At 61.7% G+C, this 16,938-nt stretch overlaps 1 protein-coding gene across 2 annotated transcripts in view; it reads left to right on the plus strand.

The window, feature by feature from the left end:
• The window catches only part of CARMIL1 (capping protein regulator and myosin 1 linker 1), a 138,929-nt gene that overhangs the window by 88,690 nt on the left and 33,301 nt on the right, over positions 1–16,938 (plus strand). For both annotated transcript variants that reach the window (XM_054564707.1, XM_054564708.1), the window contains exons 19-27: positions 373–472; positions 574–628; positions 2,295–2,467; positions 3,862–3,930; positions 5,507–5,600; positions 7,840–7,938; positions 8,960–9,088; positions 9,703–9,834; positions 15,828–16,003. In XM_054564707.1, the coding sequence (XP_054420682.1) occupies positions 373–472; positions 574–628; positions 2,295–2,467; positions 3,862–3,930; positions 5,507–5,600; positions 7,840–7,938; positions 8,960–9,088; positions 9,703–9,834; positions 15,828–16,003 (1,027 nt within the window). The remainder of the gene's footprint in view (positions 1–372; positions 473–573; positions 629–2,294; positions 2,468–3,861; positions 3,931–5,506; positions 5,601–7,839; positions 7,939–8,959; positions 9,089–9,702; positions 9,835–15,827; positions 16,004–16,938) is intronic.

Raw genomic sequence — 16,938 nt, forward strand, 5'->3', positions numbered from 1 at the left:
TGTTCACGGATGCTGTTTCTGCCGATTGTCATAGCATGTGTGTGGGGACCTGTCACGTGTGCACAGACCCCTGCACTTCACCAGGGAGCCATGTGCCGGGGTCTCGGGCTGAGGGAGGCCTCCCGCCACTCTCTGCCCCAGTCCCCTGACTGCGCATGTGCGTGTGAGAGAGAGGGAGGGAGGGAGAGAGAGAGGAGGGTGAGTTTGCAGAGTTCATCCCTGCGCAGCGATGGGGCGGGAAAAGGGGCAGCCAGTTCCTTTGGAAAGAGAGGAGGCCCCCAGGCCCTGGGCCGGCCGCCTCGCTGCCCCGCGTGCCGCCGAGCGGCACAGGTTGTAGGCACCCTCATTCTCCCTCCCTCTCGTTCTTTCCAGGCTTGGAGTCTGACCTCTCTACCTTGATCGTGTGGCTCAGTAAAAACCGGTCCATACAACACCTGGCGTTAGGCAAAAATTTTAATAACATGAAATCCAAGTAAGAGTTTTGAAATTTTTTATACGACAGTGATGAAAATAACCAGCCACCTGACAACTTTTGATTTGATTCCTCTGCCCACGTCTTTGAAACCTCTCTAGAAATCTGACCCCCGTGTTGGACAACTTAGTGCAGATGATTCAAGATGAAGAATCGGTGAGTGTTGTTTTTAGAGCTTCTGCCTCTGGTCTTGTGTGTGTTGCCGCTCTTAGCAATTCCCCTGGGTTAACAGTGATAGGCTTCCAGGTGATTTTACCTGTGTACGCATTTTCTATTATCTTTTAAAAATGGAATGAATGGTTTAGAATAGAAGGCATTTAAAATGTGCTGACTCTTCACTTGATTCAACTCAAGGCTAATTAAACAAAGACTCTTAACTAATCGTTTACAGGAAATATGAACGGTCGCCCAAGCCCAGGTTTTACAAGCCTTGTCTGTTCTAACTTCACCTACTTCCCTGCTCGGCAGGCGTGGATTTTTCCCGTGCAGTTGACTTTGTAACCCTGTGTCCCGTGGAGAAGCTAATTTGCATTCTGCCTGGAAACTACACAGAGTTACAAGAGACAAAGGAAGTTGTCCTGGCCGCTCCTGGCCAAGACATGGTTCGGGGTGAAGAAATTTAATTTCAAATCGCATCCTGGGTGGCAGCCCTTTAAAATGCATTATTAAAAAGAAGGCGGTCTCTTGTGGGCGCAGCAGAGAGCCCTGCACCGGTAACGGCCCCGCGCCCGGGCCACTCCTGCGTCTGCCGGCGCGGCCGCTCTGCAGGGCCTGCCCCGCTCCCCGCCCGGCCCCGCGGGGCTGCCGGCCCGGCCTGCAGAGGCCCTGCGCTCCAAATCGGGGTGCGCTCCTCCCGCCCATTCACGTTTCGTGGGGCATAGGAGTGATTTCCTCTGTGGTTCACGAGAGAGACGTCACACGCTTAAAAAGTGTAACTGCCCTTTTGAATTCATACGGGGTAATGGCAACGTCTCTGAAGCCGCGAGCTGCCTTTCCTGGGGAGCCGAGGGCCCGGGGAGGCGGGGCTGGACGTGCTCTGCTTGTCCTGCTCGCCCTCTGGGCTGTGGGCCGCGGTGGGAGCGCAGGAGCCACCCCCGCCCCTCCTGCCCCGCACGGCGCGGGCGTGAGTCCCGCCCGGGGCTACGAGAGCAGCTCATCATTAGTTAGGGAACGCGGCACTTCTCCGTGTCCTCATTTGCTAATTATTCTCATATTTTGTTATTCTTAGTCTGGGTTATGAAAATTGGGGGCATAATTAGGATGTAATTTACGCTTTTCCGAACGTAGGCTGTTGGCATTGCCTACCTAACTTGAGCTGAAATGCACCGCCCCGCTGTCTTCGAGGCTCGCGTGGCCCAGGACCGGCCCCGTTGTAGAAACTGGGGGACGCGCTCACGTCGATGGGCTGCGATGCCGCGGGGGCCGGCGGGGGCCGGCTGTGACCGGCCTCGGCAGGCGTTGGGTTTGCAGTCCCTCTGCCCGCATGGGGAGGTGCCGTTTCATCTCGCATGAAAGCAAAACGGGCCCACAGGGACAGCGCGGCCACACTGAGGCTAGGTTTCGGTGCAGCGCTGTGCTTTTGTCACTGTACGGGAGAGCTGGCCGCGGCCATGCCCGGCGTCCCCCCGCGGCTGCCCACAGGGACAGGCAGCCGGCCCCGGGCCCCCGGCCCCCGGCCCCGCCTCCGCACCTGAGGCCAAGGCCCGTTTTGTGCCAGAACCGCAGGCCCCGTTCACCGGCGTCTTTTGGCCGTAAGCCTGCAAATGGGGCCCTTCGCGCGGCCGGTCCCCGCGGCGAGCCCGTGTCTGCGGTCCCTCCACAGCCTCTGCAGTCCCTGTCCCTGGCCGACTCCAAGCTCAAGACCGAGGTCACCATCCTCATCAATGCGCTGGGCAGCAACGCCTCACTGACGGCGGTGGACATCAGCGGCAACGCCATGGGCGACCTGGGCGCCCGGATGCTGGCCAAGGCGCTGCAGATCAACACGAAGCTCAGGTGCGCGGCCGCGCGGCCGGGGCGCTCGCTGCGGGGGTCGGGGAGGGCTTGCGGGGGGCCTGGCCGGCGAGCAGGGCTCGGCCTCCAGAGGCCGCGGCCCGGTCTGCCAGACACCGCAGGGTGTTCCCAGACATCAGCGTAGCGATCCCCTCGCCGGGAGGGGAGCCCTGCCCGAGGGGCCGTGGCTTCCTGGTCACGCTGGTGTTGGCGCTGGCCCAGGGGTGGGGACAGGCAGCGGCAGCGAGGCCCTTGGGGGCAGGGCCCCCCGCGCGGGGCCTGGATGGTGGCGGGAGTGACCTGGGTGAGAGCCCAGCGACCTGTCCTCCCCTCCCCTGTCCGACCGCCGTGGGGACTGAGCACCAGGGTGCCCGGAGCCCACAGGTTCAGGGCGAGTTCTCGCCGGGTGCCAACCGCTCTCTCCAGGGGTGTCCGCACGTAGCGTGGTTCTTCTTACGTGGCCCCCCACGCACTGACCTCTGTCCTTAAGGACCCGCCACGTGGTGTCCGTGCAGCGTCCGTCCTTCCGGGAGCCCGGGTTGCCGCAGCCCCGCAGCCCGGGCAGCGAAGCGCTGCCGCGCAGCCCTGTGTGGGGGCTCTTCCGCGAGGCTTCCTCGCTCCCCAGCCCGAGTCAGAGCCTGAACCTCTGTCTAACCTGAAGCCGGGAGCCCAGACCCGCAGCGGCGCCCCCGAGGCCCGCCTGGGGGTGGGGAGGCCTCGGCGCTGGGCGCGGAAGTGCCCGGAGCGGGTGGGCCTGGGGTCCTCCCGACAGATGGGAGCCCCGTCGACACCCTCTGCTCCCTCGGGAGTGTTCGCAGGCTGAGGGTGCAACAACACTCTTCTCCCCCGTTAGACCTTGTGTTTCGGAAGTAACAGCCTCCTGTGCTGGAGACTGAGGCCTCCCCCGCGGAGCAAGGTGGTTCCGGGACACCAACCGTGCCAGGCTGGGGCGGGGAGGGGGACGGGGGGGAGGGGAAACGTGGTGAGACCCCCTCTGGGTTAGATGGCGCCTCGGTGCCTGGAGTTCTGTATGTTGGATGTGGGACTGTGCAGTGTCTTCGCTGCATAGTTTCAGCCTGAGACACAAGTCCTAGGCTTCCGTTGGGAGAACACCAGAGAAACCCAGTTTCAGACTCTGGCGAGTCGAGCCTTCCTGGTAAAGTAGCGTGTGCGCTGCTCCCTCTAAGTGCTCCCCGCCCCCCACACTATTTGGGCAGAAAATGCGTTAGGAACATAACCCTGGAGAAATGCTCGTCCTTGCCCATGAAACCGGGTGGAACGTCTTCCTCGCTCGCACGACGCCGTTGTACGAAGACTCGGGGCCAGCGGTGCAGCTCCTGCGGGAGACTTGCTGCTTCCCCAGGGTCTGACATGCCTGCGATTTGGTTTCTGCACAGGACCGTGATCTGGGACAAGAACAACATCACCGCCCAAGGCTTTCAAGACATAGCTGTTGCTATGGAAAAGTAAGTGTTCGCGGGGACTCCCGCCCGGAGAGGCACAGAGTTCCGCCCACGCCTGGGGGCCCCGTGGGCTGGTGGTGTAGCGGCCCCCCGAGTCCCGGCCGACTCCGCTCCCCGCGTGGGGCTGGTGTGGGTCTGCTCTGTGAAGTGAGGCCCAGGGCGGGCGGGCGCCGGCTTCCCTCTGCTGTGGTTTCAGTCTCTTCCCAGTGGTGTCGCTTAGCTGCCCGTTTTGACAGCTTCGCGTCCAGTGGGGAGAGATCGGAAAACAAAAACGCGCTGCGTGGAAGGGCAGCCGGGGCTCAGGTGCCCCGTGTCGGCGAGAGGCTTGCTTTACGACGGCCTCAGCGGAGCACGGGCGCGGCTGTTGTTGGAGGCCGGGTTTGCCTTCCCAGCGCCCCGAACGGTGGGCGCCTGACACGCACATGGCCCGGAAAACGCTAGGAACCTGGTTCTCTCTGAGCTTCTGAGTCCTCCCATGGCAGCGAGATCCAAGCAGATTTATAGTAAAAGCAGCAGGTCACAGAGTGTGCGTGGAAACTAGGGGCCAGCGGTGTGGACGGCGGCCCCTGGTGGAGGGGCGGCTCCCCCGCGTGCCTGGGGCTTCCCGGCTGCCACCACGGCCACGCCTGCCGCCGCCGTCCCGACAGCACGGTCCCCTGTAATCATCCCGTCCACTCCCAGCCACTGCGTGGGGACACGTATGTGTTGGCAGCAGCTGCGTTTGGGTGCGAAGGGCCCAGCCGCCCCGGGGGACGCCGGGGCCTGCGGGGGGGGGGGGAGGCAGACACACGCTGGGGGTGGGAGGGCAGGCTGCCCCGCCCCGCGCAGAGTCCGCGTTGTCCCTGCGCACAGACGGTGGGCGTGGGGCTGGGACCGGAGGTTCCTCTGTGTCCCTCGCACGCAGGGACACCTGTGTGCTCTGTGTCTGAGCGGCTGGTCAGCCGCCTTGTGGCCACCTGGACAGACCTCCCCAGGGCTGTGTCTGGGGGCCGGGGCCTGGTGGCTCGGGCCGGGGATGGGAACAGCGGGGACCTGCGGGGCTCAGGGCGTCGGGCGGGGCTGGAAGCCGCTCCGGCCGCTTTTCTGAAGGCAGCCCCTGCCTCGGACTTGCGTGCACCACGGAGCCCTGAGCCTGGACAGACGGGTTTTGTGGAGGTGAACATCTTCGCTCTGCAAGCAAGCGCTTTGTTTTGAGTTTTCCTCCAACGGTTTGGGTCTGGCCGGCGCCCGTGGCCACCGGGCCGCTCCGGTCCACCCAGGGCCCGCGGCGCCGGCGGCCTGAGCCGCAGGTCCTGCAGCCCCTCGCTCCAGCCCCGGCCTGAGCGTCCCCTCCCGGCGGCACTGAGAGCTGAGCACGGCCACGTTCCCGACCCTTGTGTCCTCTTGTCGGGCGTCCTGCTGGGGCGAGGCCGCCTGGGGCAGCCGTGCGGGCAGACGCGGGCCTGCGGTCTGGGTCCCCGGGCGGGGGCCGCGCAGAAACTTGCTCATCGTTCTGCCCCTGCTCCCAGGGTTTCAAAGCAGCGCCGAGTGAAGGCGATAGGAGATGTTCGTGCGCCAACGCCCGCTCTCCCCCCTCCAGGAACTACACCCTGAGGTTCATGCCCGTCCCGATGCACGACGCCGCTCAGGCCCTCAAGGCGAGCCCTGAGAAGACAGAGGAGGCGCTGCAGAAGGTACCGGGGAGCCGCGGCCCCCCCGCAGCCAGCGCCCGTGGGCGCCGGATTGCGTTCCTGTTTCTGACCGCGCGAACGGTGCTTGGCGTTTTGTCGCAAAGCGGTTTCCTGTCCGCTCACGCCCTCAGGACAATGGCAGGAGGGAGGCAGGGGGTGGGGGGCGGGGGACAGGCTGGAGCTGGCAGTGCCCCTCACGCGGGTCAGGTATTGTCCTTGTGGCGTCCACGAGCGGAGCGCGCGCCGAGCTGGCGCCCTGTCGCGCTGTGGGCCGGGGCAGAGCCGAGGGTCAGCTGGCGCAACCCCTTGTCCTCCGTCCCCCTCCTTCCTCGGCAGGAAGGCTAGGCCACCCCGGCCCCGCCTCCGCCTGCAGGTGTCTGTGCACAGCTCAGCGGGGGCCGGACCGCCCCGGAGCGGGTGGGCCAGGAGGGCCCGGCTCAGGGCGGCCTGGGCGCCCCGCGGGTGTCACCTGCAGTAGCCCCCGGGTTCTGACAGCGCAGACTCGGGGCGATCCCGCATGGCTCAGGCAGGGAGGGGAAAAGTGGTTGTGACATGCTTTTGCCCCAGCCAAGGCCTCCCTCACGGCGAGGCCCCGCGGAGCCTCGTCTGGGTTGGGGGGAGCCAGTTGGGCAGCGGCAGCCCCCTCCAGCTCTCTGTCCCCAGCCCCTGGGACGCGGGGCCTCCATCCCAGGTCAGGAGCGGTGCCCGGAAGGGACGTTCACCCTGTTGATCCAAGACACAAATCCTTCCAGCAGTGACGTGCGCCCGGCGGATACTCGAGACGCTCAAACGTTGCCGTGCTTTTGGAAACGAGCTTAGAATCTTGTGGTTCCTAGAAGCCTCCCTGCAGGCGTGGTCTGGGCGGCGTGGCTGGTGAACTGGGGGGCCGTCTAGAAGCGCGTGGGCCTCTGAGAGAGCAGTGTGCTCCCAGGACTGGCCGCAGCCAGTGCGTCCCAAGGCCGAGTGTCAAAGGACAGATGTCAAAGCAGGAGGCCCGGGCGGGGGCGGGGGCACCCACCGCGCTGCAGGCGAGAGTCTTTGGAGCGAAAACGTTGTACGTTGGCGGTAACGTCACCTTGGAGAGAGACGGCTTTTTGGGGAGCCGCGAGAGAACATGTGCTATGATGTCACGTGTTTATGTGCCACGTTCGTGTGTCCCATGCCAGGGCTCCTTCCGTTTTTATGATTTCTTCACTTAGGGTTAGTTCGGAGCTGCACTTTGTTCCGCTCGGGGTCTCCAGCGATGGTAGTAATTACAATCTGAATTTTACTTGTTCCTGATTTGTATTTAATAGAAGTCCTTTTAGCACAAGGAAGATTAAAATGGAAGTGTAGTAGAAGGCCTCACAGTTACCAGAAGTTCCTAACCAAGGAACAACTGACAAATTAAAAGCTAAAGGGTTAAGTGCTGCTTTACAAACGAAATAACCAAAAAACATAGGTAGCACAATTCCCCCTTTCAGAGTATCCTTTGGAACTCGCCCTCCTCGGTGCCCACACGCCCAGGAGCTAACCCGACGCCCCGGCTTGGCACGGCCGTCGCGTACGGCCCTCACACGCCTTCTATCCGCGCATCACAGTTCGTGCATTTGCGCTTCCTGGAGGAAATGGACTTTGTAGAATTTACAGATTGTCAACCAACTTCCGGGTTTCTCATTTTCTGTGGAAACTCCTGTTTGTAGTTGCAGTAGTTTTGCCAGATCAGTCCTGTGTGTGGTGACGTATGGGAACCTGGTGGACCCCGGAAACCAGTGTCCCTGGGATGGGACCAGCCCGGGTTCCTCAGATGCTGCCACACCTGTTTTCTCCCTCTTCCCGTAACGAATTTTCCGAGTGCGGCTGGATGATGTCACGGCCTCCGTGCCCCACGGGGTCGCGCCCATGCTCCCTGGGGAAGTTCACGCGGCTGCTGAACCGCTTGGTGGTTACATACCGGGGGCACCGAACGCGCCACTGCGGTGCGGAGGCGGCGAGCAGTCGCTCCGTAGGGGGCGAGCCCGGGCCGGGGGCAGCCAGACGCCCGCCGAGCTCTGCCACCCGCTGAGTCCCATCGCAGCGGCCCGGCGCCCTGCCCGTTACACTTCTCCCTGCGAACACCCGCGGCGCCTCGCACTGGGGCCGGGCTCCTGACCCGGTGGTCTCAGGGGTCAGGGCGCGGGCGGGCGCGTGAGGCGACGCTCCGGGCTTAGGCGCAGCAGCCGCGTCGAGCCGTGGTCTTGAGAGACGTGTGCTTAATTTGCAGATCGAAAACTACCTGCTGCGGAACCACGAGACCAGGAAGTACCTGCAGGAGCAGGCCTACCGCCTGCAGCAGGGCATCGTGAGCAGCACCACGCAGCAGGTGAGGGCCCCGCCCGGACCGGCCGCACCGGGGGGTGGGGGGGCCGTAGGAACGGCACCCACGCTCGTGGGGGTGAGGGACGGCGCGCAGGGAGGAAGACGCAGGCTGATTCTAGTGCTAAATCCATTAAAAGGAAAGATTTTATTTATTTATTTTTAGAGGGGGGAAAAGGAAGAAGAGAAACATCCATGCATGGCTCCCTCGCACACGCCCCCTGCTGGGGACCTGGCCCGCAACCCGGGGCTGGGCCCTGACTGGGAATCGAACCAGCGACCCTTTTAATTGCAGGCCAGTGCTCAGCCCACTGAGCCGCACCAGCCGGGGCGAAAAGCATAATCTTACCCTCATGGGCTGTTTTTCATCTACAACAGTGGTCTACTGCGTCCCTTTGGGTTTTGTGCTTAAATCCGTGGAACAACTTAAAAAGATTCAGATGTAATCAACCTGGAGGAGGGACCTTCACAGATGTCATTAACTTTCTTACCACCTGTGTCAATAGGAGAAAACCTCAACTGGCCTTTCTTGGGTGGCTCTTAAGTTTTATAGAAAACTACCTGATATAACTGAATTCATCTTAAAAATACTGATTTCTAAATACCGAGGCCAGTGGGCCGCGGGCACTGTTCTGTCGTCCTCAGAAGGGCTCATCTCTCTGCCTCCTCAGGCCCTGGCACTGTGTGTGGCACTTAGAGGGGACGCGGTGAAGGTCACAGGCAGGGTCACCGTCTAGCACGGCGTCACTGAGTAGCCGTGAGACTTCCCGTCGCCACAAACCATTCACTTTGGTCTACGTGCCGCCTGTTGTAACCTGGAGAGGGGACCGGAGTCCCGCTGAGGTTTCCCTGGAGTTGCCGTTGCCCGAGGTTTCTTCTGTGAATAGAGTGATTAACAACGGGCCGTCAGCTGCCTTCTCGAAGGTTCCCGCGGGAAGACGTTTTCGTCCTCATTTGTTCTGTGTTTCCTTCCACGCGAACCCCGGCCGGGCTCCCGGGCGCTGGCGGTCCCTCCCATGCGTGGGCAGATGATCGATCGGATATGCGTGAAGGTCCAGGACCACCTCAACTCCCTGCGCAACTGCAGCGGGGACACCCTCCGGGAGGACGTGCGGGCTGCGGAGCAGCTCCTGCGGGACGCCAAGAACTCCAAGACGGTGGGTTTCCCTCCGCGCCGTGCAGGCGTCTTGCGAGATAAAAGGGTGTTTTAAACTTCAGTCTTGGAAACCAGTTCCAGCTTTCTCTACCTTTCTGCTGAAGTCAAGGTGACTCACGAGGGGCAGAGTGAGGGGGACCCTCTGGGCCTCTGCTCTGCGCCCCGAGCGGCCCAGAGAGGGATGTGACCTCAGCGGCCCCCTGTGGGGGCAGGGTCACCCAGGGCGGCTGTGCTTTGAAGGGTAGCGGCTCACTTGCCATTCTCCTCGCCTGCTGACTGGGAGACGCTCTCCTCTGTCACCTGGGAGAAGCCTCTCTCACCGTAGAATCTGTCCCCAAAGTGTGACCTGGTTCTGGCTCAGCTGTGGAATCACACACGCGGTGACTGTTCCGAGTAGCAGGGACCCTGGGGTTCCGTCAGTTGGACACGAGACACAGGCGAATGTGCTGTCCCTGTGGTTCCCACGCTGGGCCTCAGTTTACTAACCTGTCCAAAGGGCCTTTCATCAGAAACTGCCGTGCCTGATAATATCTCTCTGCCCTTTTTGCTGGCCCTGCAAGGACTTGGGTGCGTATGTAAATACCACGGAGAGGTTCCTTGTTATTCTTCTTACAGCTGTTACCAAACCTGTACCACGTGGGCAGCGCGTCGTGGGCGGGAGCCGGCGGCCTGCTGTCCAGCCCCATCCAGGAGACGCTGGAGTCCATGGCCGGAGAGGTGACGAGAGTGGTCGACGAGCAGCTCAAGGTTCGTGGCTTCCGTTGTTTTGGAACACGATGCGTCAGGCCTGCGCTGCGTAGAGTCGCACCTCATGCCGTGGCTTGCGTGCGTGTGCGTGTGCTCACCTGCACACGCCTGCATGGGCATCCAAAGGGAGCCCTGGGCCTTTTCCGGCTTCTTTTATAAGCTTTGGAATAACTTCTTCTATGACGAGATCAAGAAGACCCGTCGGGAGCCAGTTCACCCTCGATGGTAAATCTCTCAGTGGCCCTCACGGGGGCCAGGGGCCCCCGGCCAGAGAGTGATGGGTGTGTAGCCTGCGGCACGGGAGAGGGGATCCGCTCCCGGAAGCCCGTCTGTGCACTGCCAAGTGGAGGGGGGCAGCGGACAGGTGGATGGGGCGGCTGGGAGGCGGGGCGGGGTCGGAGCGGGGCCCCAGGCACCCGCAGTGGCAGAGAGAGGCCTGTCTGCCGGCCCCCCGCCCGAGGGCAGCCTCTGAGTTCCAGGCAGCAGGGCGGCGGGAGCCCAGCTTCCTCTTAGGGCAACTGCAGGGGACAGCCACGCCGGGGGAGCCCCACGCTCAGAAGGCTGGCGCCGTGTCTAATCTGCCCCCCCGAGGGCGCCTTGGAAAGCCCTAAGTTCCTAGCATCGTGCGGACTGTTTTGCTCGGCAAACAGCTGGCTGTGCGACTCAGTAGTAACTTTGCAGGGTGCCGATCGCTCCATAACTTCAACCAGCGAGGGAGAAAGTGCGGTGGGCTCTTCAGGCTGAAGCCCCGTCCCCCCATGCGTGTGGTGTGGAGGCTCCATGCGCCGCTCGTGCCTCCCGCAGTCCTGGCTGCTTTGAACCGTGCGGGGCGGACACAAGCCGTAGAGAAAGGACCGCGTGGCCAGCCCGGTTCCGCCAGGTCATTTCTCAGCTAATAGTGCTTGTTTTCTGTCCTCCGTGAGGGTGGAATATATAAGGATGCTTCCTACACAGGGCCGCCATGGTCCCTTACTTATTTTTGACTGTAAAATGAAAGTCCTTTGTGAAATACTTAAACAACAATAACAACAAGTGTATTTAAAGAAACAACCACCCCTTGCGATCCCAAACAGAGCGTCCTCCCGAGCACTCAGCGCGTCCGGTGTCCTGCGCCCGCCCGCGACTTGGCGTGGGCAGCGCGGCCGCACCGCACTGGCCCGGGAGCTCGGGACAGCCTCGGGAACGCGAGCCCAGAGCAGCGCGGCCTCATCGTCACTTGGTGGCGCCGCAGCATCCGTCGTGTGGGCGCCCCAGCGTGTTCCGGTCCTCAGTCCCCCTCCTGAGCGTCTCCTTTACTTTCTCACCAAACCCTTCGCTCTGACGCGCCAGCCACCAGGAGCGGCGGTGTCCCCGCCACGCCGTCACCTGCATGTGACCCCATTCTGGCACCGTCCCCCCGAGACAACGTCAGGTCCCACGGGGAGGGGCTCCGTCCCGCAAGGTTGTCCCCTTCAGGTGCCAGCACAAGTCCAGTGTCCCCTGTGCTTCTGACCAGTGGCTGTGGATCTGGTCAGATCTGGCTGTGGATCTGGCTGTGGGTCACGCGCTGCCTCAGGCTCGACTCATCGGCTGGAGCCGCTCACGGAGCCCACAGTTACCTGTTCGTTAGAGGACGCAGGTGACCGTCAGACACTTGCGATGCGCAGGGCAGGTGGGTGGGAGGGGCCTGAGCTCCCACGGCCTCTCTGGGGCCTCACCGCGGGCTCCCCGCCCGCCCGCACGCTCTCCGAACCCCGACTCCGGGATCCTGCACAGGCCTGTCTGTCACCTGCTCCATCGCAAAGCCCCTTTCCCTTCTCAAGGTCGGGGGCCGGGCCGAGCATTCCAGGTGTCGCGTGCTGGCTCAGTCTTTCCCGTGACCCGCCATCACCTGGGAGCCCCCCTGAGTCACGTTGTTACAGGAGACACCCCTGTCACCCAGGGAACGGCCAGCTTCAGGAGCCCCGTGGCCGGGGCGGTACGTCCGTGGCCTCAGAGACGGCGCAGCAATTTTCTCGTTTCTGCGAACCCTCCTGGGGGAATTAGTTCCCCGCGACGCATCAGTTGCTGGGTTGTCCATCTCTGTTTCTTCTTTTGTGAATCACGTGCTTGCGCGTATCGCCTGCTTGCCCCTGTGAAGCATTTGTGAGAACTGCTCTTATGAGACGGCTGGGCGAGCCTCGGACCCGCGCGGCCCGTGGCAGCGGGGACCCCCCGCCCGCGCCCCCTCTGCCCCGCGGACAGGTCCCCGCCGCGAGCTGTGCGCGCCCGTGGTCCGCCGCCTCGCGTGCCCTGGCGACCGGCTCTGGCTAGCGAGGCCCTGCTGGGAGGGAGCGGGAGAAGGCCTGGTTTTTCACAAGCCGGAAATGGTATAAATGTGTTTAGGACCCCGAATATCTTCCTGTGAACAGCCACCCCCACACGTTTGGATGCCCCGCTTCCCGCCCCAAGCCGGGGGCCCGCGTCCCCGCGCATCGGCGTCCTCACAGGCCGGGGCTCCCCTCTCCCGGGAGCCTCCGGGGTCCCAGCTCCCAAACGGCCCTTCCTTCTGTTCCTCACGCGCTTGGCTTCTCCACTCTCCGTCCTTTTGGGTTTCAGGCTCCTTGCCCTTTGCAGCAAATCTTCAGCCACAGCTTCTTAGGGAAATCTCACCAGCCAGTTTCCTTTTCCCTGGGCACCAGAAGGCTTTCAGGGGCCTGCAGCCAGCCTAGTCTGTTTCCTTTCAGTTGTTTTACTGGGTTTTTTTTTGGTAAGGTTTTATTTATTTACTTTTTAGAGAGGGAAAGGGAGGAAAGAGAGGGAGAGAAATATGCATGTGTGGTTGCCACTTGCATGCCCCCTGCTGGGGACCTGGCCCACGACCCAGGCCTGTGCCCTGGCTGGGAATCGAACCGGGGACCTTTTGGTTCATAGGCTGGTGCTCAATCCCCTGAGCCACACCAGCCGGGGCTGTTTTACTGTTTTTTTAAAATTTCAATTTGTCTCTTTATATAGCCTCCCAATGCCTTGGTTTTCTTCAGCTTATGTAGGAAACATGTATTTTTACTGCCATCAGTATTCAGTTTCTTATTAAACGACGAGGGTCCTTATTTATTTCACGGCTATTATCACATTTTTCTGGCTACAAGTGTGCTTTCGCTCTTTCCCAAATTCTCTCAACTTAACGTGTTACACTCTTGAACGCTGCCGTGGATGGAGTGTTTTTATAAAAACACACTGTTGTTATGGTGAGTTAGAAAACGGGACCCAGAGGCCCGGCCGCGGCCGCGGGTTTGCCGCTGCCCGCGGCCCCGCGCCGTTCCCCAGATGCTCAGGGCTCTCCCAGCTTTCATGCTGGTCGTCCTGCGCGAGGCCCAGCGGGAGGCCCTTCGCATAGGGCACAGGAATAATTTTAAATACCTCCTTGAGCCATCTTTCCAAAAGAAAAAATATTATTCCAAGAAAGAAAAAGAAATGGCCGGCGGGGCCCGCCCTCTTAGCAAACTTCCTGGGGAGGGAGCAGTCAGCCTGGAAAATTCGTCCTCTGAGAGGAGGTGATCTTTTCTCTGGACCGGCCTGTTTGAGGTATTTTAAAACAACTCTCGGTTTTTCCTTTTCTTGGTACTAACATGTGTTCCCGGGGCAATGGAGGAATCAGGGAGATTTGAACGTTTTAACATAAAAGAAACATTTATTTTTCCCTCCTGGACTGAAATTTTAACAGTGCTTGTGTTGGCCTTGGAAATTCTTGATTTCACTCAGGGCTGAAACGGTGAAACACTTCGCTGGTCAGTTTCGGTTGAGTCAGGAAATGAGGCCCGAGGGGCGTAGGCTGGAATTTGGCCGGGTTCGCCCTGTCTGGCCGGAAGACGGCCCTGACTGTTCTCAGTTTCCTGCACACGGTGTTTCCCAAGCACAAGGAAGAGCGATTTCAGAGCTTTGGTGTGGACATGGAATTTGTCAACCTCGAGGGAGGCTGCTGTGCTAAGGGTATTAATCCTCTTTATCTGATCAACCTATGGAGCAACAACAGTAACACCTATTTTGTGCCGTAAAATTAAAAAGAAATGCAAATGAAATACTAGGCGTGGTTGTTTATGTTGGCGAGCAGCAGCAGGTGACAGCCTGGCTTTATCCCGGTTGGTCGACAGGAGACCTGTGTTGTTGGTCTGATGGTGACCAGACCTGTGCTCATTTAAATTTAAGTCGATTAAACAAAACCCAGGGTTCGGTCTCTCTGTGGCGCAGGCCGCGTTGGGAGCACTCGATGGCCCCGTGTGGCCGGCAGGCCGCGCTGACGGCCCATCTTCTCAGCTCTGAGTGCGGCGCCGCCTTGGATGTGCCGCCCACGCGTGAAGCTTCCGGTGTGAGCGCTGCAGCTGGGGCGGCCGGCCGGGGTCGGCCCACGCGCTGGCGGGGCGTTAGGGAGTGGTTGGCGTTGTTTTGGGTTTTCCCAGCAGCCCCAGGGGCAGGGGACCGTGATCTGGACTGTCCTGCCGTGCCAGGCTTGGTCCACGCCCGGAGGCACGCTCCCGCCCGTAGACAGGAGAACGGGGTCGCGGGCGTCCATGGGAATTGTGGGGACGCGTCCCTGCCAGGTGGTGTGCGTCTCACCACAAGGCTTTGTGTTGCGAAGGGAAACCGCCACATTTGACGTCATGGTTGCATCTGTCAGAATGGAGACCATGCAGCTGTGACCAGGACCGGGGCTGGAGAGCTAGGCTGTGACCAGATGTCCCAGGGACGCCTCCCCTGTGCTGATGAGGAGCGGTTTGGTGTACGCGCCCTTGTGAGGAAATTTAATGCTTTAGAGGTAGAGGCCGTGGAGGAGGTCGGAGCAGGTGGCATTTCGGGAGATGTACAAGCTTCTGACCTCCTTTGGGGTCCCCCCTTGAAACCTTGGCAAGGACGGCTGATTTGCTGCTGTAGTAGTTGTTTGGCGGGGCGGGGGGAGCCGGGGAAGGAAGAGACGTGTTCAGCGCCCTTTCCACGGGAGGAAGTCCACGTGGGAACGTGCGTGTCGTACCTCTCACGTTGGTGGCTGCAGGCGAGGGCATTCGGCTGAGACTCATCGGGACGCGGGCGGCGGCTGGGAGCCGGGGGAGGACGGGTGAGGGACCGGGCTGGGGGTGCAGGGCCAGGGGCCTCGGAGGAGGTTGCGGTGAAGGAGCTGAGCGGGGGGCGGCACACAAAGATGTGGTCAGGGCCCCGTTGTAACGGTCTAGTCACGCTGCCCCCTTTCCATCATCCCTGTCACCGGAAGGTCGCCACGGAGGCCTTAGGTGCCACTGACCCGGGGAATGGGAATGGGGGCGGGGTTAATGGCAGAAAATGAGGAGAATGGAATGGGACGCTCCTCTGGGCCAGCGAGGAAACAGCAGGCCCAAGTCCCCGGTCCCTTTAGCCAGCAACCAGCCGGGTGACCCCGAGCAAGCCGCCAGCCGGAACCCTACTTTCCGCATCTATCAAACGGGGTTGCCAACATCCACCTTCCCTTCCCAGGCTGTTAGATCAAAGGAAACTGAGAGTGAAATGGCTTCCTCGAGCGCAACGGGCTGTGTTCTGCCGTCGGTCAGAGCCGGCGAGAGCCGGCGGCCGGAGGACTCGCCGCAAAATATCCGTTGGGCGCGACCCCGGGGCAGGCTGACGTTCCCTTTCACGGAGTCGAAGTCGTGCCGCCGTCACCTGTAGGGCAGCCAGAGGCCTTAGACACGGGTCGGCAGACGAGGGTGCAGGGACTGTGCAGGTTGTCACCGCTCGCTCGCTCGCTCGCTCGCTCCCAGGGGGCGCTGCAGGGCCGGCGACCCGCTTTCGGTCTGGGGCTCATCCGGCCTGACTTAGCTCTGTCCGAGGGGGGCCAGGGAGTCGCCACGCACTGACGGGCAGTTCACCAGCGCCGGCCTGTGCCTGCCCGGGGCCGGGGCGTGTTTCCTCGGAGGCCAAAGGGGAAGGGAACTCGGCCGCGTCCCGGGGCCTCCGTGGACGGCGGCGGCACCGCCGCGGTCCCACCTGCGCCTCACTGGGCTGCGTTGCAGGCGCTGCTGGAGGCCATGGTGGACGCCGCGGAGAGCCTGTGCCCCCACGTGCTGAGGGAGGCCCGCCTGCGGCAGGACCTGCTCCAGGCCAGCGCCGAGAAGGTCTCCGTGCCCCGGACCTTCGCCAGGAACGTCCTCCTGGAGCAGTCCGGCGTGGACATCCTCAACAAAATCAGGTGCGTGTGCCCCCGGGTCCCGCGGCCCCGCGGCGGGGGCGGGGGGTGTGGTGTGTCCTGTGGCCGGGACTCTGCGCGGTGTCCCTGTCCGCACTCCCGGGCAGGACAGCCGCAGGTGGGGCGTGTTCCTGAGGAGTGCGCAGCCCTGCTCTCTCAGGTGGCTTGTTTTTCACGGGAGGACATGTGTTTGTAGCCCCACTTTTTCCTGCTGCCAAAACCTGTCTTTTGCTGTCGAAAGCGGCTCATCAAGGACTGAGCTCCGTCCGCCCCCGCCCTCGGAACCGTCGGGGCTCGAGAACGCACAGCGTGTGAGCGCGGCGCGGCCCGTGGCACGGTCCCGCTGGCCTCTGGCGGTGGCTCGGTGACGCTGCCAGTATTCCGACGGGGCTCTGGACGGTGCAGGGCGATTTCTGCTTCAGATCAGCCCCCCGCTTGTCGGGATCTTTATGCCGAGACCAGGGCTGTCGCGGGCCTTTCGGGGAAGCTCAGCCACTCTCCTCCTGTTTCTCGCTTGGGGACTCGCAGGACAAACCCCCACTTCAGGAACGTCGTAAGCTTCCCATTGTAACCGTTTCTGAATCTCGACGTTTAGGCGCAGCACAAATACCAGACCTTTGTTTGAAAAGTCGCGAGTGATGCCAACATGAAATAACGTCGCTGAATGACAGCCTGCAAGAAAAATGAGAGTGAAAATCAAAATAAGCCCCAAATTACGTACAATCTGGAAACCCGCGGCCGGCCCCCTGCCAGCCGAGCGCGGAGCGTGGAGCGCGGAGGCCCCTGCGGCAGCCGCGCCCGGCTCTCTGGGCAGCTGGCCTGTCTGTGGGGGCCTTTTTTTTAAGATAATAGATTTTAGCCTCTTTTTAGCTGAGTTGTAAGACAACGGGAAGGACTTGAGAAATTTAAAGAACACTGCGCTGGTTTGTCGGACCCCA

The sequence above is a fragment of the Pteronotus mesoamericanus genome, unplaced genomic scaffold (assembly GCF_021234165.1).
Source record: "Pteronotus mesoamericanus isolate MK-2021 breed Mesoamerican mustached bat unplaced genomic scaffold, CSHL_Meso_final scaffold_99, whole genome shotgun sequence".
Taxonomy (NCBI): domain Eukaryota; kingdom Metazoa; phylum Chordata; class Mammalia; order Chiroptera; family Mormoopidae; genus Pteronotus; species Pteronotus mesoamericanus.